At 41.5% G+C, this 27,547-nt stretch overlaps 1 protein-coding gene across 1 annotated transcript in view; it reads left to right on the top strand.

Moving 5' to 3' along the window:
* The window catches only part of EXPH5 (exophilin 5), a 63,747-nt gene that overhangs the window by 14,018 nt on the left and 22,182 nt on the right, over positions 1-27,547 (top strand). The window contains exons 2-3 of the mRNA XM_083362640.1: positions 8,805-8,962; positions 14,350-14,530. Of these exons, the coding sequence (XP_083218766.1) occupies positions 8,805-8,962; positions 14,350-14,530 (339 nt within the window). The remainder of the gene's footprint in view (positions 1-8,804; positions 8,963-14,349; positions 14,531-27,547) is intronic.

Genomic DNA, 27,547 nt, shown 5'->3' with positions numbered 1-27,547 from the left:
GTGAATACTTAGCACCTTATTATTGTGTTCTAATTACAGTGAACATAATATATATAGAGAGAGAGTCATTAATTGCTGTTGAGTAAAATACTCCCTTGCCTTGGGAGTATTGATCACATTAGTAATTAGTGGAATGGAAAAAAGCAAAAGGAATTTTAAAAAGTTACTAAGATAGATAAATGGTTACTGGATTCACACATCATATTTACACATAAATAAGTGCTGTTTATTGTGACCTAGCATACTGTAAAATCTAGCCATGGGTTTGTAAGCCATGCTTACATATGATATGAACTCATCCAAAACTTTGATGAAGCAAATAATACCTTATCCCTAGCCAGCAATGCAACCATTCAGTTAAAAGCCCCACTGAAATAAGCAAGATTCCTTTTATGTCAGACTCATCATCAAATGAGTTACTTTAAAGTTTTGAGGAAAGCATTGGATTTGAAGTCAGAAAGCCAGTTTGGTCTAGTGGTTAAGGCACCAGACTAGAAACCAGGTGACTATGACTTCAAATCCCATTTTGGCATAAAAGCTGGCTGGATGACTTTGGGCCTGTCATTCTCTCTCAGCCCACAATGTCAGGGTTGGGCAACAAGCTGGCTGGTGAGTTCCTGTTGCAACCAATGGATCAACACTTGGTTGATAGAAAAAAACAGACCCTGCACTTGTGGGAAAACACGCTAAGAGGAGAAAATTTGAAGTCATAAATTAAGGAATGACTAGCAGTCGGAGCACAGCATTAATTACTTTCATGCTGGACGAATGTATTTCTGAGAGAGAAGCATCCATTAAGGAAAGTGAAGAAGGTGGAATGTCCATAGGTGGTTCTGGTAGTTCTGCTTTTTCTTGAATTGTTTCTGTTTTGCCACAGCCTTCTTCTGCAACATTTTTTTTTCAGTTTCCCAGTCTGCTGTAAATTACAAGTCTAGAATTTTTTGGCTGTCTCTCATCAAAGCACCAGTAACCAGTTCAGCTTTTTCATGGTCAAAAGGGTCACCTAGGGGTCATGAGTATCTTGATAAGGCAATTAAGTCCTAGAACCTCTTAATTCCTTTTTTCTATCTTCTATCCAGATGCTTTTTTCCTTTTGTGGAATAGTGAAATTACATGTCCATTTCTGGGCAGCAGTTGGTCTTACATACCAGGAGTCTTGTTGGAAAAAGAAAAAAAGAAAAAGACAAAATCCAGTGTCCTTCCAACAAATGAAAAACTTCAAAAAATCAATGTGGTTGTGAGAACAAAAGATGGCAAGTGATCAATGATCACATTCCATTTAATTTTTGTGCTACTACTTGAACATGTAGAGGATGTGATCTTGCTTGTTCAGAAAGGCAGATGGAAACATTTCTTTTTTTGGTTAAAGCTCCTCTGCTGTTAATGTAGGAGAAAAATCAGCAGATCAAGTTTGAACAAATAAAAGATTTTTGAGAAATTGCAGTGGTAGTTTCTAAACAGTTGTAGATCAATTCACCCTAGGAATTCTTGCCTTTTTGTCTGGAAACTCTTAATATCTCATAACTGTGGGAGCAATCTCTATGCTCAAATTTGATGGATAGTTCTGCATTCTCAAATCTAACACCCTTTAGTAACTTGTTAAAACATTTCACAGACTCTGCTTCGCAAAAGAATTTAATCATCCTTTGCTCCTGCCCAGGGGTGGATCTGCAAAAATTAACTGGGAAGATAAAATGTTTTGAATTTAATGCATCCAAAATAGCAGGTTAGGGGATAATAATAATTTCCCCCCCCCAAAAGAGAAGTGGAATGTAAGTGATCTGACAGTGAATTGAGCCATAGCTTTAGGATAAATGAACACAATAAACAACTATTAAAAAATCACAAGGGACAATAGTTTAAAAGCACTAAAGGCAATCATTGGGTTGGAAAATGACCTGGTTAATAACTTTCAGCTAGAAAGAGAGCTAAAAAGTACTCATATAATATAAATTCATGGATTCAATTCCTCCCCCCTTTTATAGCTGGAATGCATTAAATATAAATATACGATCCTCTAGTGTCACCTTATTAAAGTTTTACTTGTTAAAATAGTTCTAGCCAACTTTCACTTAATTGTAGTTTACCATACATATGCAGATATGCATCAGAATAGCATCAAAATGAGCAAAAATATTTGGATTCTTGAAACAGAGATCCATGAACCTTGGAGCATGGTGTGTTGGTCATTCTGAAAGATTAGATTTCTAATAGCTGTATTGTGATTTACGGACTTACAGATTTGATATTCTTTTGTCTTTTTTAAAAATCCAAATTACGGTTTGGAAAATTCTGTGCCGCTCAAAATCATCTTGATTGCAGCAGCTTATAAATAAATGAAATAAAATAAAACTGAAGAGAGGATCGAGAAAAACAAAGTGTGAAATTGCCCCAAAACGGTGTTTCTCAACCTTGGCAATTTGAAGATGTGTGGACTTCCACTCCCAGAATTCTCCAGTCAGCATGTGTGAAAGCTTTGGCCATATAGTAACTGCCCTTTGCCACTTATGACTCAACTGTGTTTCCATTTAAATAGCTGAATGGATCTTACGTTGCATAAATTTGTAATGTGCTACTAATTTCCTTGGGTTAGAGATAGGTCATGATCACTGTTTGCAAATGAGGATATTCTTAGTGCGTGGACTGTGATTTGTTCAGTGAGCATTCTTAAAACAAAGATGGTATGTTGAAAAACAACCACACCTAAGATATTGTTTGTTCTCATAGACTCCAGTTGCATTTCTGTGCCTTTGCATCCTCAGGGTGGGGAGTACAGAAATTTATAGAGAATTATAACTGCTGTGTAACAGGAATGTAATTAGGCAGAGGAGTAGATTTTTTCCCCCTGAAATAACTACTTTTTTGTTAGTTGATTTCCTTGCTTGGTTCAAAAGAAGAAAAACTCCTGATAGGAACCAAGCAGTTAACTGGATTGCTTTAAAAAAAATCTAACAAGGAACCATTGTATAAACTTTATTTAGCCCAAGTGAGATCTAATACTGTTCCTCAAAAAATTTGATTCTGTATTAGTCAAAATCTGTTTTAAAAACATGTTCCTGGACCTACTGGAATTATTCATGATGTTTCCTTTATGAAGAAACTAAATGTTCTTCTGAAATTCTGAAAATTCTGTCAATATCTTAATGGTGGGGAGTGAGGGGAGCTGAGTGGGTAGAAAGTAATCAAGATGAACCAGAGGGGGCGTGGTTTCGTGTGCTGCCTGCATCCCGCGGATGGGGTTTTGCTTGTTTGCACAGACCGGTTTCTGTCATGCTGTGGCCCGCTGCCGGTCCACAGACTGGGGGTTGGGGACCCCTGTGCTAGGCAATAGATTGAGGAAAGCTGATATAGAAGGTTCAGTAGGAGAGACAGAGTGTAGGACAAGAGGTAGATTCTTAATTATTTCCATGCTGTGATTTTGGTACTTAACCTTGCATACATCTGAGGCTAACATTAAAGGTAAAGATTTCCCTGTACGTCCAACCGTAGTGTGGCGCATGGAACACTGTTACCTTTCCACTGATGTAAAGGGATATTTGCAGGACCATCTGCTGCCAGGAACGACTTCCCATCGCCCGGTGCGCTCACACAGGGAGGGCCTCCTCAGGGTGCTGTCGGCTAGACAATGTCGGCTAGCGACCCCCAGGGGAAGGGCCTTCTCTGTGGGAGTGCCTGCCCTGTGGAATCAGCTTCCCCTTGAGCTCCGGATGGCCCCGGATCTCTGGTCCTTTCGTCGCAACCTCAAAACATTTCTTTTCCATCAGGCTGACCTGGACTGAGAATAGGGGGTTTTTTAAAAAATGTTTTTAATATTTTATCACTGGGGCTGGTTAGTTTAATCTTTTTTTTAACATTTGTATTATTGTGTTTTATTGTTGTTAGCCGCCCTGAGTCCTTCAGGAGATAGGGCAGCATATAAGTCCCAATAATAAATAAATAAATAAATAAATAATTCGCTGCAACCAACTCGTTCTTGGACATTTCTTCACGGCCAATGAACCATGAGACAACTCACCATGGGACAATTCAATTTAATTTTTTTAAAAAAAATTAAAATATTTTCATTTTTCTCATTCGCATTTCTTTTTGTCCCTCCCTTCGCATCCTTTCTTTAATGGTTCTGTTCTGCCATTTCTCTTATATTAGCGTAACTCTTGTGCAGCAAGTTGTCCCTCTGCGAGTTGTTCCCCTGGTGAGCTAGCCATGACGAGTTGTTCTAGGCCCCTCACCAAACTGGTACCTATTTTATCTACTCACATTTGCATGCTTTCATACACTTCCCTAATTTGGACAATTCCTAGCGATCCGGGCTTCAAATCTTACAGCGCTTAGTCAATATGCCCATTGCTAAGAATCCTTTGGACTGCAAGTCCAAATATCTGAATATATTTTCCCCCTTCTCAGTCTCACCCCTCAAATTTCCTGGTAGTTTCTTTGAAAGCGCTAAGCAGATATGATCCCTTTCCCACCCACCCCCCAGATCAGTCAAAGTCAACTAAGTCCTGCTACCTGCTGTGACCAGTTAACAAACTATTTTAGCTTTCATTTTAATTAAATGCAGTACGTAACATCACATAGGGACGCGGTGGCTCAGTGGGTTAGGACACTGAGCTTGTCGATCAGAAGGTTGGCAGTTTGGCGGGTCGAATCCCGAGTGCCGCGTAACAGAGTGAGTACCTGTTACTCGTCCCAGCTTCTGCCAACCTAGCAGTTCGAAAGCACGTAAAAATGCAAGTAGAAAAATAGGGACCACTCCGGTGGGAAGGTAACAGCGTTCCGTGCGCCTTTGGCATCTAGTCATGCCGACCACAGAGACGTCCTCGGACGAGCGCTGGCTCTTCGGCTTTGAAACGGAGATGAGCACCGGCCCCTAGAGTCGGAAACAACTAGCACGCATGTGCGGGGGAACCTTTACCTTTACCTTTACCTTACGTAACATCACAGCGTTTATCTGTTTGCTCTCTTGAGTCTTTCCTTGGCTGAGGGGCTTATCATTGAGAGTTGATGCCGAAGGAGAACTAGTTAATTAAACAGAAAGTCTAATTTTATTCTTAAAATTTCATGCCTGGCAGAAATTATATAAAACGGTTTGGAAAATCCAGTTCTTTTTTTCAAAAAGAGGAGCATGTTTTGACAACATATACCGTGTTTATGTTGTCTATGTATTTCTGATAGGTACACCAAGAACGTAGACTCATTATATTGATTATAGTAATAACTTGCTGTCTAGAAAGTTAATGAGGCGAAGAGAAACTTATACACTCCGGGTGAATCAACAGTCAGATATAATCTGTAACAAAGGCTCATTCCCTTCTTTTTTCAATGGCAGTCACATTTTTATATTTACGGTAGTTTTTAACAATTAACAACTGTGTTAATTGTTGCATTTTACTTGGTAGGTTTGTGTTTGCTATGGGAATTGTCTTTCCCCATCAGATACAGGGATACAATTCTCACTGTCCCAGTATATGAGAATTGTGGTCTGACATAGTTAGGGAATGCCAAATTTGAAGGGCAGCTCATTTAAGCAATGTATTTTTCCATAGATATCTAGAGACAGAAGTGTTCAATGCAATAATTTTTTTTTAAAAAAGTACACCAGGGATAGAGGCAGTGGTGGGATTCAGCCACTTTGGCAGAACCGGTAGCTAATTTTTTTTTGTCCAGGCCCGGAATGGACTTCCGGAAGCAGCATCCTCACAGAGAACCGGTTGTTCACATATCTGAATCCCACCACTGGATAGAGGCAGGATTGCTGATAAACAAACTGTGACTTTGGTGTCATGGTACAGCAGACTTTACAGATAATCCTTGACCTATTACCCACAATTGAACCCAAATTTTTTATTGCTAAACAAGAGTGGCTAAAGCTAAGAAACACTGCTCTAAACATCTCCATGTTGGTCCTACATCATTCCCAAAATTTTCTCCCTAAATGGAATATTGGAGGCTGGAAGAAGGAGAGGAACCTCTAATGCAAAAATTGCACAAAAATGTGGAACTTTGGATTGCGGGATCAATCTTCCACTCTGGAAGCTTGTACTAATTCTGTTTCTGGGTGGCAGTGGCCTGAAAAAGGGCCTCCAGAACCTGGATCCAGCCTCCAGAGGCACATGGAAGCATCCCCCGGCTTTGGTTCCAGTGTCTGTTGCAGGTAGAACAGAGGCCTAAAGTACCATGAGATCATGCGAGATCAGTAGTGTGAGATCTCATGCCACTGATCTCACGTGATCTTGTGTTACTTTAGGCCTCCATTCTCTGCGAACACACCAAAGGCCTGGAGCAACCAAGAAAGCGAAGGATCTCAATCTTTGCAGGGTCAGTATTGAAGGCTTAGTGCCTAGGAAGACCCAGGACAGGGGTGGGGAGGATAACCAGGGTGAATGTTGGAGTGCCACTTCAGTCATTCATAAGGGTGAACGACTGCCGTGGGTGCAGTAACATTTGTAATTCACAACTCAGGAATTACCTGTACTGGTTTTTATATGGGTAACCATCAAGTTGCTGTAACTCTTGAATTCCATCCCTTTGTTTCTAAAAAGTTTCTTTGTGAATCATGCTCAGAAAAGAATAACTTCAGGGTTTGGGGGTAGGTTTGCTTTTTCATTTAGTATCTACATCTTGTTATATGACATGCTAAAGTGTAAAGTTATACTGCTTTGGTAAGACCACACTTAGAATACTGCATCCAGTTGTGATCACTATGATAAAAGATATGAGATTCTAGAAAGGATGCAGAGAAAAGCAATGAAGATAGTGTGGGATTAGAGGCGAAAACGTATGATGAACGGTTACAAGAACTGGGTATGTCTAGTCTAACAAAGAGAAGGACTAGGAGTGACATGATAGCAGCTTTCCAATATTTGAGGGGCTGTCACAGAGAAGAGGGCCTCAACCTATTCTCCAAAGCACCTGAGGGCAGAACAAGAAATTTATCGAGGAGGGATCCAGCCTAGAATTAAGGAGAAATTTCCTAACAGTGAGAACAATTAACCAGTTAAGCGGCTTGCCTTGTGGATGCTCCATCACCAGAGATTTTTAAGAAGAGATTAGACGGCCATTTGTCCAGAATGGCATAGGGTCTCCTGCTTGAACAGAAGGTTGGACTAGAATACCTCCAAGATCCCTTCCAATTCTGTTAATCTGCTGTAACGTTATTCTGTATTTCTAGGGGTAACCATCAATAAGATACTTATCCACTGATCAACTTGGCTTAATATCACAGTTACCTTTGTGGAGATGGATCCTTTGCTCTTCTTTTATAGTTATGTAAAAAACAAACCATGAAGGTTACTTGAGGCTCAGCACAGTCAGACTCCCTTAGTTCACTGACAGAAGAATTATTAGCATCCCTATTTTTCTCCAGGGACCAGATGGAGGGCCAACTATAGGTTACTCTCCAAAACCAATTACTTAGATGCAGCACCATGATTTACATCTGTGTTTTTCCAACTTGATAACTTTAAGATGTGTTGATTTCAACTCCTCCCAGAATTCCCCAACCTGGCTAAGACATTCTGAGAATTGAAGTCCACACTTTTTTAAGGTTGCCATGTTTGAAAAACACGGGTTTAAATGATCAACAAATGACTTGAATGGAAATTGTGAGTAAACACACTTGACAATGGTTAGTGGAATGTTTCTGGAATAAAGGAAGACCAGACTTTTTCAAAGCATAGTGTAACTGATCATCCATTTTCTTTGTGATACATACATGTAGTTCCTGATTTATGACCACAGTTGGGACCAGAATGTTGGTTGCTAAGTGATATGGTTGTTAAGTGGAACATCAAGTGATCAGAGTTAATTTTATGACCATTTTTACATGGTTGTTAAGTTAATCACTGGAGTCATTAGGCCAATCTGGTTTTTCTAATTAATTCTGCTTGTAGGAAGTTGACTGGGAAGGTCACAATCACATGACGGCAGCTACTTGAGGGACTGTCTCACCCCACTGGGATTGGTCCATACCACCCATGCTGGCAGAGGAGGCATGTTGTGGATCCCGTCAGCCTGATTATTCTGGATGACAGGGTCCAGGAGGTGGGCCCTTCTCTGCTGTTGCTCCTGCCCTCTGGGGCATCTTGCCCCCCTCCCCATGTGAGGCTGGCCCCAATCCTCCTCTGTTTTTGTAAGGGCCTCAAGACATGGATCTGCCATATGGCTTGGGGCCCCAATGGGGGAACAGCACAATGGAGGTGGTTGATTAAATAACAACCGATCCCACCTCCCTCTACTCTGTCCTCCCCATGTGTCATTAGATTTGAACATCTGTTTTTAATTTATTTATGTTTTAATGTACTGTATAAATACATTTTTATGACTGTATGTTGACTGCCTAGAGTTGCCCTATGGTAAGATGGGTGGCCAATAAATTTTATAAATAAATAAATTAAATAAATAAATACTGCAGCTGATGTAAATTCAAGCTCATTGCCAAGCACCCAAATTGCAATCCTGTGACCATATTGATGCAATAGTCATTACTTTGAGAACAGGTCATAAAGTCACTTTTTTCTTTGCTGTTGTAACTTCAAACTGTAAATTAACACTAAATTATTAATGGTTTTTCCCCCAAGACCAAATTGATATATGCTTATGGAATTTTGAAACACTATTTTTCCACTGACAATACAGGTAATTCTTATTTACTGATTGTCTCTTATAGCAACCATGTGCAGTTATGGTCACTGAACAAGATTTCCTACAGCCTATTTTAAAGACCCATAAATCTTCTGAGGACATCACTGAGGCCTTGAAGGGAAATAAGAAGCTGTTGAGTAATATATGTCTCTTTGTTTTAGCAAATTTCAAAGGAAAAATGAAGATGCAACAGGGTATCCAAGCATGAGAGGAGAATGGCCTGAAGATTTCCAGAAGAGAAAATTTCAAAGTGAGACTGATATCAGCAGAACTCCAAAACAACCACTAGTTCACCGGTTTAAAAAGGCCATGGGAAACAGTGAGTTGTCACTACCATAGTTTATTCACAGTGAATAACAATGTTATCTATGGAATGTGTAAAGGAAAAGGTTAATTTAGATAGATAGATAGATGGATACCTGCCAACATGTATATGCCAGCATAATTGAGCTTTTGTTTGGCACAAGCTCTAAAACATGATTAAGTTTTTTTTCTAGTGTAGAAAACAATATTAAAAGACAATGCTGAAACTTAATTTTGGTTTTCCATCAAGTGAAGACATTAATCTGATTACAACAGAAAATACATTCTAATGGGGTCACTAATCATGCTTTTAAAAGAGTTTTACCGGGAGGAAAATAATAAATTGGGTATCACAAGTATATTTGCAGAACAGTGACTGACTTACTGCATTCAGGTTCTGTTGCCATTCTGTGGAAGATAAGACACAAAGGCACTTTAGATAAATCAGACTGTGGATAAAACAATGGGTTTCTCCTATCTACTTGTCAAAGAACAGAAACTCAATTTAGATAGATAAAATGGATGATAGAATTTGACAGATGGGGAGCTCAGAAACATGCAAGTGACAAGATAATCAGATATCAGAGCAAAAAGACGATTACTCAGCACTAATAAAGATGTAAGAAACACTTCTGTGGTTCTGTTGCTTTTAGTAAGTTCCAAACTAGCTATTTTTTATTCTACACACAGATTGTTTAACCATAATCAGGGCTTTTTTTTTTCTCATTGAACGCTCAGAACAGAGTTCCGGCACCTTTTTCGGATGGAACCTTGTAGAGTAGGCAAGGTGGGTTGTATAACATGTGTGAGTTCCGGCACCTTTTTCTTTTACAAAAAAAGCACTGACCATAATTATTGGATAAATCAACTTGGTGGAGTACTCACCCTTTATGTGGGCCATGTTAACCCATCACAACTTTTTTAGGACCGCCATATTAATAGGAGTTGGCAGTGGAATGACTTTGGGCAAATTGACACAGGCAATTCCCCCCCACACACACACACCCAAGTATCCATGGACGCTCCATTTATATTTCACAGAACTGAGTAACAATAGTAAATTGTAGTAAATAGTAAAATAGTAAAATAGTAAATAGTAAAATATAACCACTGTGGGAGAGTGGTTATGATTTTACACCTGCTGCCTCTCAGAGGTGAGAGCTCTGGGTGGTATTGCTTCCCCGGTTCTATGTACCAGGCTGCTCCCCGGCCTCGACCGCCGTGAGAGGGCGGGATTCGATCTGCTCCGGGGTTTCCCAGCTCTAGTGGCAGTGGAGCTGGGCTGGCTTTCTGGTCATTTGCCTTCGACTTATTTAATTTTAAGATCCTCCCGTGTTGATCTGGTCTGCCTTGCTATCTTTTTTGTCGGACCTGTTTAAGATCATGCGTCTGACTTATTCTAGCACGGTCTTATATGCTCTCAGGGGGTCCCCCCCATCCTGGGAGCGACACGCCTTATTCTTTACACCTCCTCTTGATGAAGGGCCCGATTGCTGGGACCCTGAGAGATGGTTGGGCACGGGTAGGGGCCGCCGATATAAACCAAACAAGAGGCCCCTGATTAGTTTTCTGGTTAAATTTTTAGGAGGTTAGGGAGGGGGGTGGGAATTTCTTTTGGTTGTTCGGATACGGGGGGCAGTCCAGCAACGGTTGTTCAGGCCAGGGCCGGGATTGATCGCGGAGGGGAGGAGCAGGGGTCGGTTGCTCCCGGGGCTCCAGGGCAAGTCGTGGGAGTGCCCATTCCCACGACGTTAGGGAATGGCAGCAGGTGCAGGAACAGAGGGCCGTATCGATCTCAGGGAAGGCCTCTCCGCTACTTGCAAGCGGTGAGGCGTTCCGACCCTCTTGTTCTTCCCCGAGGTCCCGGGAGTGAGGATGTGCAGCCTCCTGAGCTCCGGCTGGTGTACTTGAATGCCAGGTCTGTCGTTAATAAAGCTCCTCTCGTCCGTGATTTGGTCGAGTGTGAGCAGGCGGACCTGGCCTGCATCACGGAGACTTGATTGAGTCCAGAGGGCGGTATTCCTCTGGCTGATATTTGCCCACCAGGTTTCCGGGTGCTACACCGGCCTCGGGCTCAGGGTAGGGGTGGGGGAGTGGCTGTTGTTATGAGGGAGACCTTGGGTCCGCGGGAGGCCACCGTTCCCCAGATAGTCGGATGTGAGTCTCTCTTTTTGAGATGCGGCCCTGGTGCGCAGTTGGGCTTGCTGCTGGTGTACCTTTCGCTTAGTCATGCAGCAGCAGCCCTGCCTGAGCTCCTCGATGTCCTCTCTGGGTTGGTGATTGAGTTCCCGAAACTTATAGTTTTGGGGGACTTCAATCTACCATCTCTGGGAGGATCATCTGAGTTGGCTCGGGAGTTCATGGCTTCCATGACGGCCATGGACCTGACGCAAGTAATTTCAGGACCGACTCATGAGGGAGGCCACATCCTTGACCTAGTTTTCTTATCTGGTCGGTGGTTAGATGATCTTGGTGGGGGCTCTCCAATTATTACGCCCCTGTCATGGACCGATCATCATCTCCTGCGGCTGGTCTTCCGTTTTGCTACCCCCCGCCGTGGGTGTGTGGAACCAGTTAGATGGTACCGCCCCAGACGCTTAATGGATCCCGAGAGGTTCCAGGCAGCGCTGGCGTCCCCACCTGCCTCCCCCACTCACAGCTCAGCAGATGCCTTAGTGGAAGCCTGGGAAAGGGCAGCCACTGAGGCTCTTGACCGAGTTGTACCCTTGCGGCCCCTGACCCGATGCAGATCCCGTCGAGCTCCATGGTTCTCCGTGGAGCTCCGGGAGATGAAGCGTCGGAGACGGGGCCTAGAGAGCGGTTGGAGGTCCAGCCGATCCGAATCCGACCGATTGCGACTAAGAACCTATATTAGGTCTTATCTCGCTGCGATAAGGGTGGCGAGGTCTAATCACTTCGCTACCCTTATCGCGTCCGCAGATAATCGCCCGGCCGCTCTGTTTAGGGTGACTCGCTCCCTCCTTAATCAGGAGGTGAGGGAGGAACCCTTGCAGGGTCGTGCCGAGGAGTTTAATAATTATCTGTCGGACAAAATCCCTCGGATTCGGACCGGTCTGGACTCTGACTGGGCAGAGTCTGGCGATCAGGACATGGGCGGTCTTGTTGATATCACCTGGGAGGAGTTTGATTCTGTGACTCCGGAGGAAGTGGACAGGATTATGGGGAGACTGAGCTCCACCACATGTTTATTGGATCCGCGCACTTCCTGGCAGGTTTATGCAGCCCGGGAGAGGACACGCAGCTGGTTCCAAGCAGTTATATCAGCTTCTTTGAGTGAGGGTAGCTTCCCTGCCGTCTTGAAAGAGGCGGTGGTGAGGCCTCTCCTCAAGAAGCCTGCCTTGGACCCAGCTGTATTGAACAACTTTCGTCCGGTCTCCAACCTTCGCTTTCTTGCGAAGGTTGTTGAGAGTGTGGTGGCGCACCAGCTCCCTTTGGTCCTGGATGAAGCGGATTATCTAGACCCGTACCAATCGGGTTTCAGGCCCGGGCACAGCACCGAGACGGCATTGGTCGCGCTGGTGAATGATCTCTGGAGGGCTCGGGACAGGGGTCATTCCTCTGTTCTAGTCCTATTAGACCTCTCAGCGGCTTTCGATACGATCGACCATGGTATCCTGCTGCGGCGTCTCAGGGGATTGGGAGTGGGAGGCACGGTCTTACAGTGGTTCTCCTCCTATCTCCAGGGACGCTCGCAGTCGGTGTTGACAGGAGGGCAGAGGTCGACCGCGAGGTCTCTCGTTTGCGGAGTTCCTCAGGGGTCGGTCCTCTCGCCTCTCCTGTTCAACATCTACATGAAACTGCTGGGTGAGATCATTCGTGGCTTTGGAGTTGGGTATCATCACCCAGCTTTTTCTTTCTACCCCAAACCACCCCAGTGATGCCCTCAACGTGATGTCCCGTTGCCTGGAGGCGGTTCGGGTCTGGATGGGGAGGAACAGACTTCAACTCAACCCCGACAAGACCGAGTGGCTTTGCATACCTTCATCCCGGGTCTATTTGGATATTCCATCTCTTTCTATGGGGGGTGAATTATTACCCCCCATAGATAGGGCTCGCAACTTGGGAGTCCTCCTAGATTCACGGCTCACCTTGGAAGAGCACATGGTGGCTGTGACTAGGGGGGCTTTCGCCCAGGTTCGCCTGGTGCGCCAGTTGCGGCCCTATCTAAGCCGGGATGATTTATGCACAGTCACTCACGCGCTTGTGACCTCTCGTCTAGACTACTGTAACGCTCTCTACATGGGGCTTCCCTTGAGGACCACCCGGAGGCTCCAACTGGTACAGAATGCAGCCGCGAGAGTTGTGTTGGGAGTCTCCCGATACTCCCATGTCACACCTCTGCTCCGTGAGCTGCATTGGTTGCCAGTTGTCTTCCGGGTGAGATTCAAGGTGCTAGTAATGGTGTTTAAAGCCCTACATGGCAGGGGTCCGGAGTACCTTAGGGAACACCTGCTGCCGGCGTCTACTTCCCTCCGCCCTGTGCGTTCCCACAGAGAGGGTCTCCTCAGGGTGCCACCGGTCAGAGAATGTCGACTGGTGGCCCCCAGGGGGAGATCCTTCTCTGTGGGCGCCCCGGAGCTATGGAACCAGTTACCGGTTGAGCTCCGGACGGCGCCCGATCTTCGCTCCTTTCGCCGTGACCTGAAAACATACTTGTTCGAGCAAGCCGGCCTGGCCTGAGGGGGGATTAGTGGGGTCTTTTTACTATTTTTATTGGGGTTTTTACCATGTATTAATTGTATTTTTATCGGGCATGTATTTAATTATCTTTTATCTTTTGTAAATCTCTGTGTTTTATTCTTGCCCTGTACACCGCCCTGAGTCCTTCGGGAGAAGGGCGGTATAGAAATATTAATAAATTAAATTAAATTAAATTAAATTCACTCCAGTGGTTAAGGTACTAGACTAGAAAGCAGAAGACTGTATTCTGATCGTGCCTCAGGCATGAAAGTCAACTTGGTAACTTTGGGCCAGTCATTCTGTCTCAGCTCAATCCACCTTACAGGATTGTTGTTGTGGAGAAAATAGGAGGAAGAAAAAGTATTAGGTATGTTTGTTGCCATGAGTTATTTATAAAAATAATAAAGGAAGAGAAATACATACATACACATACGTATACATACATACATTTCCAAAAATAAGGACAAAATCATATGAGCTTTAGGTGTTGTTATAAGATTTTGGACATTAATTTTTTTTTATTTGGTTACTTGTACTAGGGGCATCCTATTAAAAAATCTTCATACTATACCACATCAGTATGTCACTTGTTTGAATTGGGCAGCTATAGAAACTGAATAAATAAATCAGAACAGAACAATATCACAGTTTTGAAAAATACACGGCCACTTCTTTTATTAACTTGTAGTTTTTCTTTTTCAGATTCTGCAAACACAAAGGGCTCTGCTTTGGAAGTCCCACCAACCCAGAAGCCTGGATCCACTTCCATCCTTGAAGGACTGAGGACCCCATTTGCTTCTCTGTTCTCGTCCTTCAAGAAATCCAAGAAGCAGCACCTAAAGCATCCCCACAAGCAGCAGCAGCAGCAGCAGAACTCTTCACAGTAAGCGAGAAATGTGCTATTGCATTTGAAGATCCATTCTGTTATTTGGTCCGCTTCCTCATATTTGTTCTGTAAGAGGCTTTATTCAGAGAGGGTGTTTTTTTTTCCAATGGACCTGCAATATATATGTTGAAAATAGAGTAAGTCCTCAACTTCTGGCTGCAATTGAGCCTGGAATTACAATTGCAACTCATGCTGATCATTTAGCTAATTTTACGACATATTTTTGTGGCAGTTGCTAAATGAATGCTGCAGTCATTAAGCAAACCCATTCTCCCCAAAGGGCATTTTTTGTGGGAAACCAGAAGTAAATGCTGGTTTCAGCAAAAAATGTCATAAATCATGGCCATGTGACCCATGAGATGCTCCACAAAGGCGAGTTGGTGATTGAGCACCTAAAATGCGTTTACACAACTCTTGAGCAGGGGCAGCCATCAGGAGTTTGAATCTGGGCTATAAGTACTGGTTGTTGTTTTGTTTTGCTCGATTCTAACTTCAAACATTCGCTAAGTGCCCGTTCAGTAAGTCAAGGATTATCTATACTTTCATTGTACTTCTGGTGAGATATTTAAAAGGACTTTCACAAGTCTAAGGACATAAAGCAATCAGTTTTCTCTATCCTGACATCTAGGACTACAACTCAGAGAATTCCATTGCATTGACCAGGCTAGCAGGACGTTTTTGAACTTCTCACTGACACATCTGAAGGACACTTGATGGGCAAATTCTGTAATAACCAGGGCTTTTTTTCTCATAGAACGCTCAGAACGGAGTTCCGGCACCTTTTTTTGGATGGAACCTTGTAGGGTAGGCAAGGCGGGTTGTATGTCGTGTGAGTTCCGGCACCTTTTTCTTTTACAAAAAAAAGCACTGGTAATAACCAACCTGGCTATTTAGCCCTTCTATGCTGTCACCATTACTCTAAGTTACCCCATTGGAAGAGGCAGAAATACTGAAGACTGTACAATAGTTTTTCAAATATCTAACTCAGGACGAGAGGAAGCTACCTCATTAATCATGCTCAATATTACCTATAGCAGACATGTCAAACACAAGGCCCAGGGGCCAGATCCAGCCCGCGAAGTGGTTTCATGTGGCCTGCGAAGCCATCCTGGAAACAGTGAGGGAACAGCCCCCTCTGCCTTGGCCCTGGCCCAGAGACCCTCCTTCTACCAGAGACCCTCAGATCTGTCCCACTCCTGCCCAGGCCCCCATAGGCAACCTTGATGCAAACGATGTAGAGCTGGCCATGCCCACCCATTAGGCCATACGCACTCTAGCCACGCCCACTCAGTAGGCCACGCCCACCCAGGCCATACCCACCCGGCTCCCTGAGGGCAACTGCAATGCTGATGTGGCCCTCAATGAAATTGAGTTTGACATCCCTGACCTATAGTATATAGCAATAGCAGTAAATCTGCAGACTTTCAGGTCTTCCCAGCTAAATCTGCAGATGCTACCTCTTGGATCCAGATGTCTTTTGCATGCAAGCTAAGTATTTTACTACTCAGTTGAGTCATTTTATCTCAAACTGTTATGGCATAGCTGCTCAGTAATGTCAGGCGTTTTAAGAGACGTGGTAGACTGTATAAAAGCCACGAAGGAATTATCACTTCTGAATTGCAAGTTGTCAGCAAAACTTGCAAATAGATCTTTTATTAGATTTTTTTCTAAAGCTTTAATTTATATGAGTGCATATATTAAACATAGTTGTAAACAATAGCATAGCAAGAAGAACTGATGGCCAGTGGACTAAGGCAGTCATAGAATGGATCCCGCTTGGTAAAAAGCATCCACAAAAGAGAACTAAAACAAGGTGGATCAATGACATCAGCAAGTATTGTGGGCCCAATTGGCAAAAGAAAGCTCAGGCCCTTACTGGTTGGAAACGTGGAAGAGGCCTTCATCCTGCAGTGGATAGACAATGGCTAGAATGGATAGTTGTAAACAATATATCTATATAAATTTTTCATAGATGTCGTGAGGCTGGGAACAATAAAATAGATGAACATAGTACAAGGAAAAAACTCAAATACTTTGGCCACCTAATGAGAAGGAAGGACTCACTGGAGAAGAGCTTAATGCTGGGAAAGATTGAGGGCAATAGAAGAAGGGGACGACAGAGAATGAGGTGGCTGGATGGAGTCACTGAAGCAGTAGGCGTGAGCTTAAATGGACTCCAGAAGATGGTAGAGGACAGGAAGGCCTGGAGGAACATTGTCTACAGGGTTGCAATGAGTTAGACACGACTTTGCAACTAACAACAACAACAACAACAAGTACAAGGAAATATTTTTTTAAAAACCCTCAGATTAGTCCATAATTCTTGAAGCCATGCTTTTTTGTAACTTGTGGTTTCATTAATCTATGACTTATAATACAAACCTGTGTTTCTTTTATTAAGTCCTCAAATATGAAATTGCTATTTTGCATGAAAGAAAAAAATGGGATCTCTCTGCCTTTTGGGCAGAGAATCTATGCACTTGCAGGTACTGTTGAACGGCATCTTTTAACCTCATTGCTCAGTACAGGTAGTCCTTGACTTACAACCATTTAACAACCGACCAAAATTACAACAGCAATGAAAAAGTTACAACTGGTGCTCCTTACAATCATTGCATCACATGATCAAAATTTGGGTTCTTGGAAACTGACATGTAAGGTTGCAGCATCCTGGGGTTTTTTGATCACCATTTGCAATCTTACCAATTAGCTTCCAACAAGCAAAGTCAATGGGGGAAGCCAGAATTGCTTAATGGCTATGTGATTCACTTAACACAGTGAAAGATGGCATTGATTCACTATGATTAATAAGCTGGGGAAGAGTTTTGCTTCCAAATTCAATTTTACTTAAAATAATAATAATAGCACAAATATGCTGGAAACCAATCTAAAATTATACAGAATGCTGTACTTATTCAGAGAAATAAGAATAAGTGAATGATGCTTTAAGCATAAACAAAATAAATTAGAACTAAACACAGTGTCTAAATTAGGGTAGTTATTTTTTCCTCAGTGAAAACCTGAATCCCAAGGCAAACCTGGTTGCTTCTTGGGCAATCCCACAATTTCTTGGGCCCTACCAGAGTTGTTGGGGAGAAGATACATTGCATGCCTCAATTCAGGCACGGAAATGTCTTCTTCCATGTTCCTGAAATTCTGCCTTTATCTTTAAACAAATAGCCATTTTGTCCTGTGGCAGTTGATGCAGAAAGAACACTAGGCAAATACAGTTTGAAAACCTTAACTGTTGTGTCATAACCTTCCTGAGAGAACTCTCAAACTTCTAAGCTCTGAGAATTCCATGAGCTGATCCAAATGAAGGGCAAGGAACAGGAGCAACAGAAACACAAGTCTGGAGTTGGAGAGGTGGTGGAAGTTTAAAAGCTAAGACTGGGCTTCTATCGTGCCAGTCACTGCTGTGGTTTGACGATGTATGGCTGCCCTCTTTGGTACTACAGAGCAGATTCTTTCTGTTTTGTCTCCGTAGCTATCATCACAGTGCCCCATTACTTGAATCATTCTGAAGTTGCTTAGGTTCATGGTTGCTTATATTCATGGTCACCTAGTTCATCTGGCCAACATTCCATCCGACTTCCCTCTTTAGCTTCTGATTCAGAACAGACCCTAGTAAGCGAAGGGGGTGAGGAACCTCCTGAGGGTACATGTTAAAGCCATCCTTGAGAAAAGGCTCTCCCTCGGTTTTGGAAACTGTCTAGAAAATTTAGATTGGCAAGGAGATTGAAGTACAGGTAAGTCACAATTAGGGCAAGTTCAAATAGTGCAGTATTTGATATAGTGTGAATTATAAATTGATACCAGGTGCTTTTAACATGAGCCAAAATTCAGTGAATGCGAAGCTAGTGAGTATGCAAATAAGGCTAGTGTATATGCAGTTGGGTTTTTAAGGTACTAATCTTCATGTTTGTAAAATGGAGAGAAAGAAAATTCAATTAGAGGAAACAGTACACGTTTTAAAAAGAGGAGGCTCATTATTACATGGGAGCAAAAATTTGATCTAATTGAACAACGTGAATGTGGTCACAGCAAGGCTGAAATGGGACCGTCTACATGTCTAGATAAGTGAATCTGTGGTTGAATTTTTTGTTTTTATTTTGCTTTCTGTAACTACTCTCTAGAAAATTAACCATAAACCTATATTATAAATATATCCTTTTTATCATTTACTGTAATGTTTTATTAACAAACACATAAAAATTATGGTTTAAAATTTTTCACTGCCTATTTCCATTGGGCTGGAACTAATTTCCATAACAGTATCACTTTGAATAGTAGATACTCAAATAATGCAAACCATTACGTGACATTCATTAACTAATCGAGACCTACCTATAACTATAATTGTCAGTGCCAACTGGCTGTTCAGTACAATAAGCACCAAACAGTTCCTTATTTCAGCCAGGTTTTAATGCCTAAGAAGATTTATTTTTATTTATTTTATTTATTTTAATTCCATTTATATCCCGCCCTTCTCCGAAGACTCAGGGCGGCTTACAAGCTTAGCAGTAGCCTTCATTCTATGTATATGCCTGCTTATTAGTTCCTTATTTCAGCCAAGTTTTAATGCCTAAGAAGATGCACTTTAATCTTTATATGAACTCAGATTGCTAGTATGACCTTGTTTGCAAGTTTCAAAGTTGTGTGTAGTGATGACAGATCGGCATCTGCAGTATATCACAATAATGTCAAAATGATAACAGGTACATGGTGACATCATACAAATACCATCCTTATCTGAGACAAGTACTGTACATAAATCACGGCATTTACATGGTTGTATAGTCAAACATGTTTTGACATTTAGCCAATTAATGGTTTGAAAAAGTATGAATTATGCAGAAGTAGATGCGTGTTTTAGAGAAAAAAAACAAAGGGAGGAGATGGTCAAAACAACTTGATGGAATCTTAGCACTCACAGCAGTCAAGGGATTTTGTGTTACGGTTTTATTGCAAATATTTGCATTGCAACGGAATGTTTCTGTAGCAGATTTTCAGAAGATAGTTTATAGCAAGGAAAAGAATTTATCTGTAAAGGTCACAAAGCGTGGGGGTTGTTTTCTCTTCCTCTCACAGTTTGCTCATTCAGAGTTATTAAAGGAGGCTATTAGCAAAATTGGTGTTGACTGGGGCAATTCTGGAAATTGAAGCTCGGCCATTTTAACATGGCTGAGATTGAGAAATACCGGTGTTAGGAAGGAGGCTGTGTGTCTGAGTTGGCTGCAAGCCACAGGGTGGCGCTATTGCTTTCAAACTTTGTTTTTGTGTGCTTTCTAGTGCCATTGTGAATGAAACAAAAGCCTGAAGCAGATGGTGATTTTGACTGTTCCAGCAAAGCTCCAATTATGTCCAAAGAGATTTTTTTTTAAAGCCTAATTACAGTATACTTCTGATGGACATTTCAAGTTTGCTCTGGGTATGAGTTTTGCTTTATTTTTACCATAACCCTAAAGTTAGGCTAAAACATATAGGGAACCATAACCCTAAAGTTAGGCTAAAACATATAGGGAACAGTTGCTGGAATTGGGTATGTGTAGTTTAACGAAGAGAAGGGTGAGGGGTGACATGATAGCAGTGTTCCAATATCTCAGGGGCTGCCACAAAGAAGAGGGAGTCACGATATTCTCCAAAGCACCTGAAGGCAGGACAAGAAACAATGGATGGAAACTAATCAAGGAGAGAAGCAGCCTAGAACTGAGGAGAAATTTCCTGACAGAACAACTAACCAGTGGAACAACCTGTCTCCAGAGGTGGTGAATGCTCCAACACTGGAGGTTTTTAAGAAGAGACTGGACAGCCATTTGTCTGAAATGGTATAGGGTTTCCTGCCTGAGCAGGGGTTTGCACTAGATGACCTCCAAGGTCCCTTCCAACTTCTTCTTCTTCTTCTTCTTCTTCTTCTTCTTCTTCTTCTTATTATTATTATTATTATTATTATTATTATTATTATATTATTATTATTATTATTATTATTATTATTATTATTATTATTATTATTATTATTATTTGTTAGGGATAGATAACTTGCAGTGTTCTGAACACTTAGCTTGTGTTCCCTGCAGCCCACCTGACCAGAACTGCTGACAACTGACAGTATAATTTCTTACAATGTTGAGACCTGAAACACCTGAAAATGTAACCTACAGTAGTGGCGAAAATTGTGGAAACCTTTTGGGAAAAGTGTATTTTTGAGGTTTGATGGCTAATAACACCACTTTTTTTTGAGTAGTACCATAGAATTATATATCAATGGAAAGATAATTTAATGCAACGTACCGTAGTTTGTTCAATTATCTGTACTTTATTCTATGAAAAGTTATAGCCAAATAACCAGAAAAAGGAAGCACAACTTGCTTAGGTTGATGTCAGGTAGCTTTCCTCCATCTGATTGTAGCCAATCAGCATGAGTGTTTTAGAGAGCCAATCAGGTGTCATCTTGTTTTGGCAATGAGCCGATCAGATCACAGTAGGATTCAGTTATTTATGTCATGTATTGAAGCTGAGAGGAGGACATTTGTCAGTGTGTTATGTGATCGTTATCAAGTTGGTTGGGGTTTTTTTGTGTTCTTTCAGTTAGTGAGCTTGTAAAATGTAATAAAATTAAAGCAATGGTGCAAAGAAAGCAATGTAAAATAGTATTATTAAGTGAACAAGACTACAGTTATAAAGAAATTAGACGAAAAATTGGTGGAAACTTAACCAAATGTGGCATTTCTACTGTACACTTTTCCCAAAAGGTTTCCACAGTTTTGTCCACTACTATATGTACTAGAATGGGTGTAACAAAGTTAAATAGCAAAGAGTTGTTTCAAAATCCCTCCAAACAATAAACCAAAATAGACCCTATTGTGGCCCTTGATCTCTCTCAACCTTCGGCAAAACAACATCTTTGCTGCCGCACCTGCCAAAATGTTTATTCCTTTTTCTTTAGCTTCTATACATAGTCAGAAATTCCAGTAGTAATGTATGGCTGTAAGAGCTGGATCATAAGGAAGGCTGAACACCAAAGAACTGAAGGCTTTTGAATTGTGGTGTTAGTGAAAACTCTTGAGAGTCCCTTGGACTGCAAGGAGATCAAACAGTCAACCCTAAAGAAAATTAAACCTGACTGTTCTTTGGAAGGACAGATACCGAAGCTGAAGCTCAAATACTTTGGCCACCAAATGGGAAGAGAGGAATTCTTGAAAAAGTCCCTGATGTTGGGAAAGATGGAAAGCAAAAGGAGAAGGGAATGGCAGAGGGTGAGATGGTTAGATAGTGTCATTGATGCAATGAACATGAATTTGGGCAAACTCCAGGAGATGGGAGGACAAAGGAGCCTAGTGTGCTATGGCCCATGGGGTCATGAAGAATCTGGCAGACTTAGTGACTGAACAACAACAATACAGTGCAGAGACAGAGTATTTGCTAGAGCAATATTTCTTTATGATAAGTGAACTTGGCTGGGGAACTCTGGGAGTTGACGTTCATGCATCTTAAAGTTTGGGAAACACTCTGCTACAGCAAATTGGACTTCCCCTGCGTTGTGTGGGAAGGTGTTACTTACTGATTACAGGTACTTTATCAGGCCTCATATGATGCAATCCTTCCTTGCCTGAAACAATTCCCATAGAGTGTCATGTGATGCATAAATAAACAATGCTATCACTACACTGATTACAACATGCTTTATTTACATCTTCTGGAAGAATAATTTTGTCTACCGTACTGTGAAATTTGTTTTGAAGAGGACAGAGCCGTGAAGGGGCCTTTTTTGCTTCTTATGAGGTTGGAGCTCTTTTAAAAACATGAAATTCTGCAATCAGTACTGGAATCCGTCATGGAGATAAATAAAATGAAGGTGGGATTCATCTTCCTCTCATCTAACACAGGACAACCATGGAATCCAGATGGAAATGCAGTCATTACTCAAAGCCTGGGTGGGCAGATAATCTTATAATCTAATTGCTTAAACTTGAACCATTTGAGGTGGGAAGGAACTCCATATGATGCTTGTTTACATCATAAATATTCTCTCGAGTCACTAGGTAAAATTTGTTGGCATATGTAGCACCTTCGAGAGGTGATTTAACATTAGATCTTATTGATGGGCAAGCACATAATGGAGCAGGGACTCTGTCAAATATCCAAGTTCAAAGCTATAGAGGAATTCCTGAGAGTGCAAGTGCAATGACCAAGACAATGTGTGGATGGAAAGTTCTAGAAACTAGCACAAAAGCTGCATTTCTGTGGAGCTGGCAGAAAATAATGGCAGTATTTCCCTGCTAAAGCAAATAACTTGGCTGGGATTGTGAATACAAATACAAATTGGAGAGACTGGCATACAAAGAAAATGTAAACTTTTGTTCCCAGATTTGTGACCAGAATCTCAACAGATCTATTATTACACACACACACACACACACACACACACACACACACACACACACGTGTAAAAGTAGGCAATCTTGGCCACTAAGTTCTCTGTGTCTAGTTTTATCTAAGAAGTCAGGAAGACATTAATACCCAGAAAGCAAAAAGTCTGAACAAAGCTGTCAAGATAAGGCAGAGCTGATCCTGTAAAGTTATTAAATCTTATTATTTGATAATACCTGTTATAGATTCCTCCTGTGGAATCACTTATCCTGAGAAATAAGATCTGCATCCCACTGTTAATATCTTAAAATGGGCGTGAGAATTAATGGGTCAATAGAGAATGGACCTAGACTGTGAGTTGATGGTTATTATGATTGTTGGTGTTATTACTCCTAGTGTTTCTGGACTGTATATTAGTGGGACTTCTATTTATTTCGTTGATATTGTTTACATAACTTTTCTAAACCACTTTCATTCTTCTGACTGAAACTGCACAAAATACATTCCTGAAAGAGGGTGCTACTTCTAATCCTGTGTTTTGTACCTACCTGTTGTAATTCTTGAACCAGCCCCAAACCACCTCATTTTATTCACCATGACCACATTACACTTGCCAACTTCTGCATTATCAATTCTCTTTCAGAGCAAACAAAACATTTGCTGGGTTGGGTTGGGTTTTGCTTTGCTTTGTTTTGCTGTTTTCTTAATTTTTCTTTTGGGGGAAAGTGGCAGACAAGCTTATGCATTTCAATCTACCAAAAGTGTGTGAGAGCGGCAGGTTCATAATAGCACACGATGCCCTGAAATAGAAGGGTAGCTAAGATATTCTTGGATTCCCTGTCATTAAATATTTGCTCACTGATAAACAGGATTTTAGTTTTAAAACACTTGCAAAAAATAGTTCAAAAGAGAGAACCATGAAAGTGTTGGGGCACAAATGAAGGATGGTTTCCAAAGGATTCTGAAAGGAAATATCATAAGGATGCCAGTGTAAAGTATCTCTTGATACTATCGTGAATCAAACAGTGGAATAATAATAACTGTGTTGGATGTTCATATTTTGTATTGTGCTCCGTAGGGATATAAAATTGTATGAAATAAATGGCTTTGGCCATGCTGAGATTTCTGGGCACTGAAGTCCACAATCTGTAAAACTGAGGAAGGCTGAATTAGAAATAGGTTGTAAATATTTCTCTTCATAAGGGTTTGATTTGGTTTGGTTTTTAAAATGGCTGTTTCCAAGATAGCAGAAAAAACATGCATAGTTAACAATCTCCAAAGTTTTAAACTTTCCCCAAAATATACATATCATGATGAAATAGGCAAAATCTGCAGTGTAGATTTTAGATTGTTTTTCATATAAAGGAGAAATAGCAAAACCGAACCATTAAGGTTTTTTTTAAAAAAAAAACACTATTCTTAACTTCCTCTTTCACCACTTTGGCTGTAGAGGGAATTTTGTTTTTCACTGTTCTGCCTCTAATTGGCCAAAGCAGCTAATATGAGTCTGTTTTATTTCTTAAAGAACATTCCTTAAAAGCAGGGGAGGGTGATATTCTTACACTGCTAAGTGTAAACCTTTTAGAAAGGACCCAGAACTTTTCTGCAATAAGAAAAAAATATCATATCTTATAGGAAGCAAATCCTTCGTGCTTTCTAAGCTTGGTTGTTTGGTTGTAGCATCGTAACTGCTGGTAAGTGTAGGATTTAGGGCTGTGTGCTTATCCCCTACCTGTACTCTTTATACACTTATGATTGTGTATCATCTAACCCATCCACTGCGATAATCAAGTTCGCAGATGATACAACTGTGGTGGGTCTTATTACAGGTGGGGATGAGACAGCATATAGGGCGGAGGTACAAAAACTATCCATATGGTGTAGTAACAACAACTTGCACCTAAACATCGGCAAGACGAAAGAGATAGTGTTAGACTTCCGGAGAAAAAAGGAGGAACCTGCCCCACTTTACATCGGGGAGGACTGTGTAGAGAGAGTTTCCTCCTTTAAATTTCTGGGAGTCTACCTCTGTGAAGATCTGACCTGGAAAGTTAACACAACCCAGGTGGCTAGAAAGGCCCAACAGAGGCTTCACTTTCTTAGGGTCTTGCGGAAGAACAGGGTAGAACAACGGCTAATGACCCTCTTTTACCGGTCTACTATAGAGAGCGTCCTCTCGTATGGTATTGTGGTTTGGTATGCTGGTCTGACAGCCACAGATAGGAAAGTATTACAGAGGGTAGTGAGCACAGCACAAGACATTGTGGGCTGTTCCCTGACACCACTGGATGACATCGCCAGGGCTCGTTGCCTTGGAAAAGTGAGGAAGATTCTCAGGGATGACTCACACCCTGGACGGTATCTCTTTACTCTCCTACCATCCGGTAGGAGATATAGGAATATAGCCAGCCGTACCAACAGGCTGAAAAATAGCTTTTATCCGTGGACTGTTAGGCTTTTAAATGGGACATAATCTTATGCAGAATTGACTTGGGAGGCCGGTGTGTGGTGTAGTTGGTTCACATAGTGTGGTGGGATGGAGGGTTTGTTGTCACTGTGTGTTGGGGGGAGAGAGCACAGGGGGAGGCTCAGCTAATCTCAATGTACACATGTTGTACTTTGACAATAAAGGTTTATTATTATTATTATTATTTGCTTCCTGTTTGTAAGTTTGCCCTTCTAATGTTGTTGGGGGTGTGGTTTTCTCCTTGGTAGTTCCTTGCTTGGGTATTATTTTCTGCTTGATCGTTTGTCTGGTGTTGGGAAATTCATGTTGAACATTAAGCAAACATCCTAATATTAAGATCAATTTGATAATGGAGGCAATTACAGAGAGGTGATGAGTTCTGCTTCACTAGATGTGTTTCTAGCAGAGACTAAATAGACATTTGTCTAAAAAACTTTAATTTAGTTTGTTGGGTTGAATAGAATGTTGACCTCGCCCTAAATGGCTTTTCTAATTGTATAATACTAGGTAAAACCGGTGGGAAAATAATTCTTACAGGAGGGGCAAACTTTGGAAGATAAATGCTCAATGCTGGCTTTCAAATTCCACTTTGTAGAAGATGCTTAATTTGCCTGTGTCAGATCAATCTGAGATGATGGTGGCCAGTTTTGATTATTTAGCATCCAGTTCTATAATGTGATACAGCCAGGATAGAACGTCTGGTAGAAATCCATGATTACGAAGTACAGGAAGTCCTCAACTTAACAACAACAGTTGGGACCCAGATTTATGTTGCTATGTATGGTGACTGTTAAGTAGGTCATCCTTTTATGACCCTTTTTTACCATGGATGTTAAGTGAATCACTGCAGTTGTTATGTGAATCATGAGATTGTTAAGCGAACATAGCTTCCCCCATTGACTTTGCTTGTTGGAAGCTGGCTGGGAAGGTTGCAAATGTTTATCACATGATCCCAGGACACTGCAATTGGCAACTAGCATCTATTTATGACAAGTGTTTGAAATTTTATCACATGACCGTATGGATGCTGTGACAGTTGTAAGCATGACAAGCTGCTGTAGGTCACTTTTTCAGTGGCATTATAACTTTGAATTGTTACTAAAGAAATAGTTGTGAATCAATAGTTGTAGTCTTTGGCAGAGGTCACCCAACAAAAGCAAATCTAAGGAAATCAGCTGTTTTCTGGACTCTGCATTAGTGCTGATATTGGTTATCCGAGCAGCCTTATTTTATGCTTTGAAAAAAAATATGAGGATAGTTTATGTGGCTGGAAGGACATGAAGATGATGACAGATCTTCACATTCTTATTTTTATTTTGAAAATACACTATGCCTTCTTCAAGAAAATACTGTGTATTCCAAGATAAACATTCACTATTCTACTGCAATGTACTGGGCATTTTAAATCTTCATAGGTTTCTGATTAATTTGGGAGCAAAGGCATCATTATCCCATAAAGGTCTTTTAAAAAAAAAAGCTTTGTACTTCCCTGAGCCTTAGCATTCCACTGAATTGTTATTGTTTCTTCAATACCGCCATTTGGGTTATGCTTATTTTGGCTCTCCTGACCTCAGTTTGCTATTAAAGTAATTGATGGGTGGCACAGGCCTTGAAGCCTGAGAGTCTTTAGTTTCTTTGATCTGCTGAAAAAACGTCCTAGGTATTGATTGACTCAGGAACAGCAGTCGTAGTTTCTGTTTTGCTATCAACCTGGGGAGTAGGAAACTGGCACCTGTTTCCTGGCTTCTGGCATTGGAAACGGGATCCCTGATAGCTCTCACTTGACCCATCACATCACTGTAATAATCTGTAATGTTCTCCGAAAGTAGGAAGACTAAACCCAGAGGAAGGTAGATTTCCTGCTACATTCATTCGAAATGAATGGAAGAGGTAATTAGGGAAGCTGCAATGAGTTAGGCAGAAAGGAGAACACTAGGCAAATCATGCCAAGGTTTTTGCTTTAATAGAAGTGGGGGAGGTTGCTGCAGCCTGCATTCTTTCAAACATCCAGCCCTGGTCAGCAGAGAAACTGTTCTCAGGAACGTCTCACTGAATTGTTGGTGGAATGTCATTGTGATACCTGTGTAAAACAAGTTTCAGAAGTTGTGGGTGCTCCATCTCTGGATGTTTTTAAGATGAGATTGGACAACCATTTGTCTGAAAAGGTACAGGGTTTC

The sequence above is a fragment of the Vipera ursinii genome (genome assembly GCF_947247035.1).
Source record: "Vipera ursinii genome assembly, chromosome: 4".
Classification (NCBI taxonomy): Eukaryota; Metazoa; Chordata; class Lepidosauria; order Squamata; family Viperidae; genus Vipera; species Vipera ursinii.
Note: the sequence above shows the minus strand (reverse complement) of the source record. Positions and strands in the feature narration are given on the sequence as shown.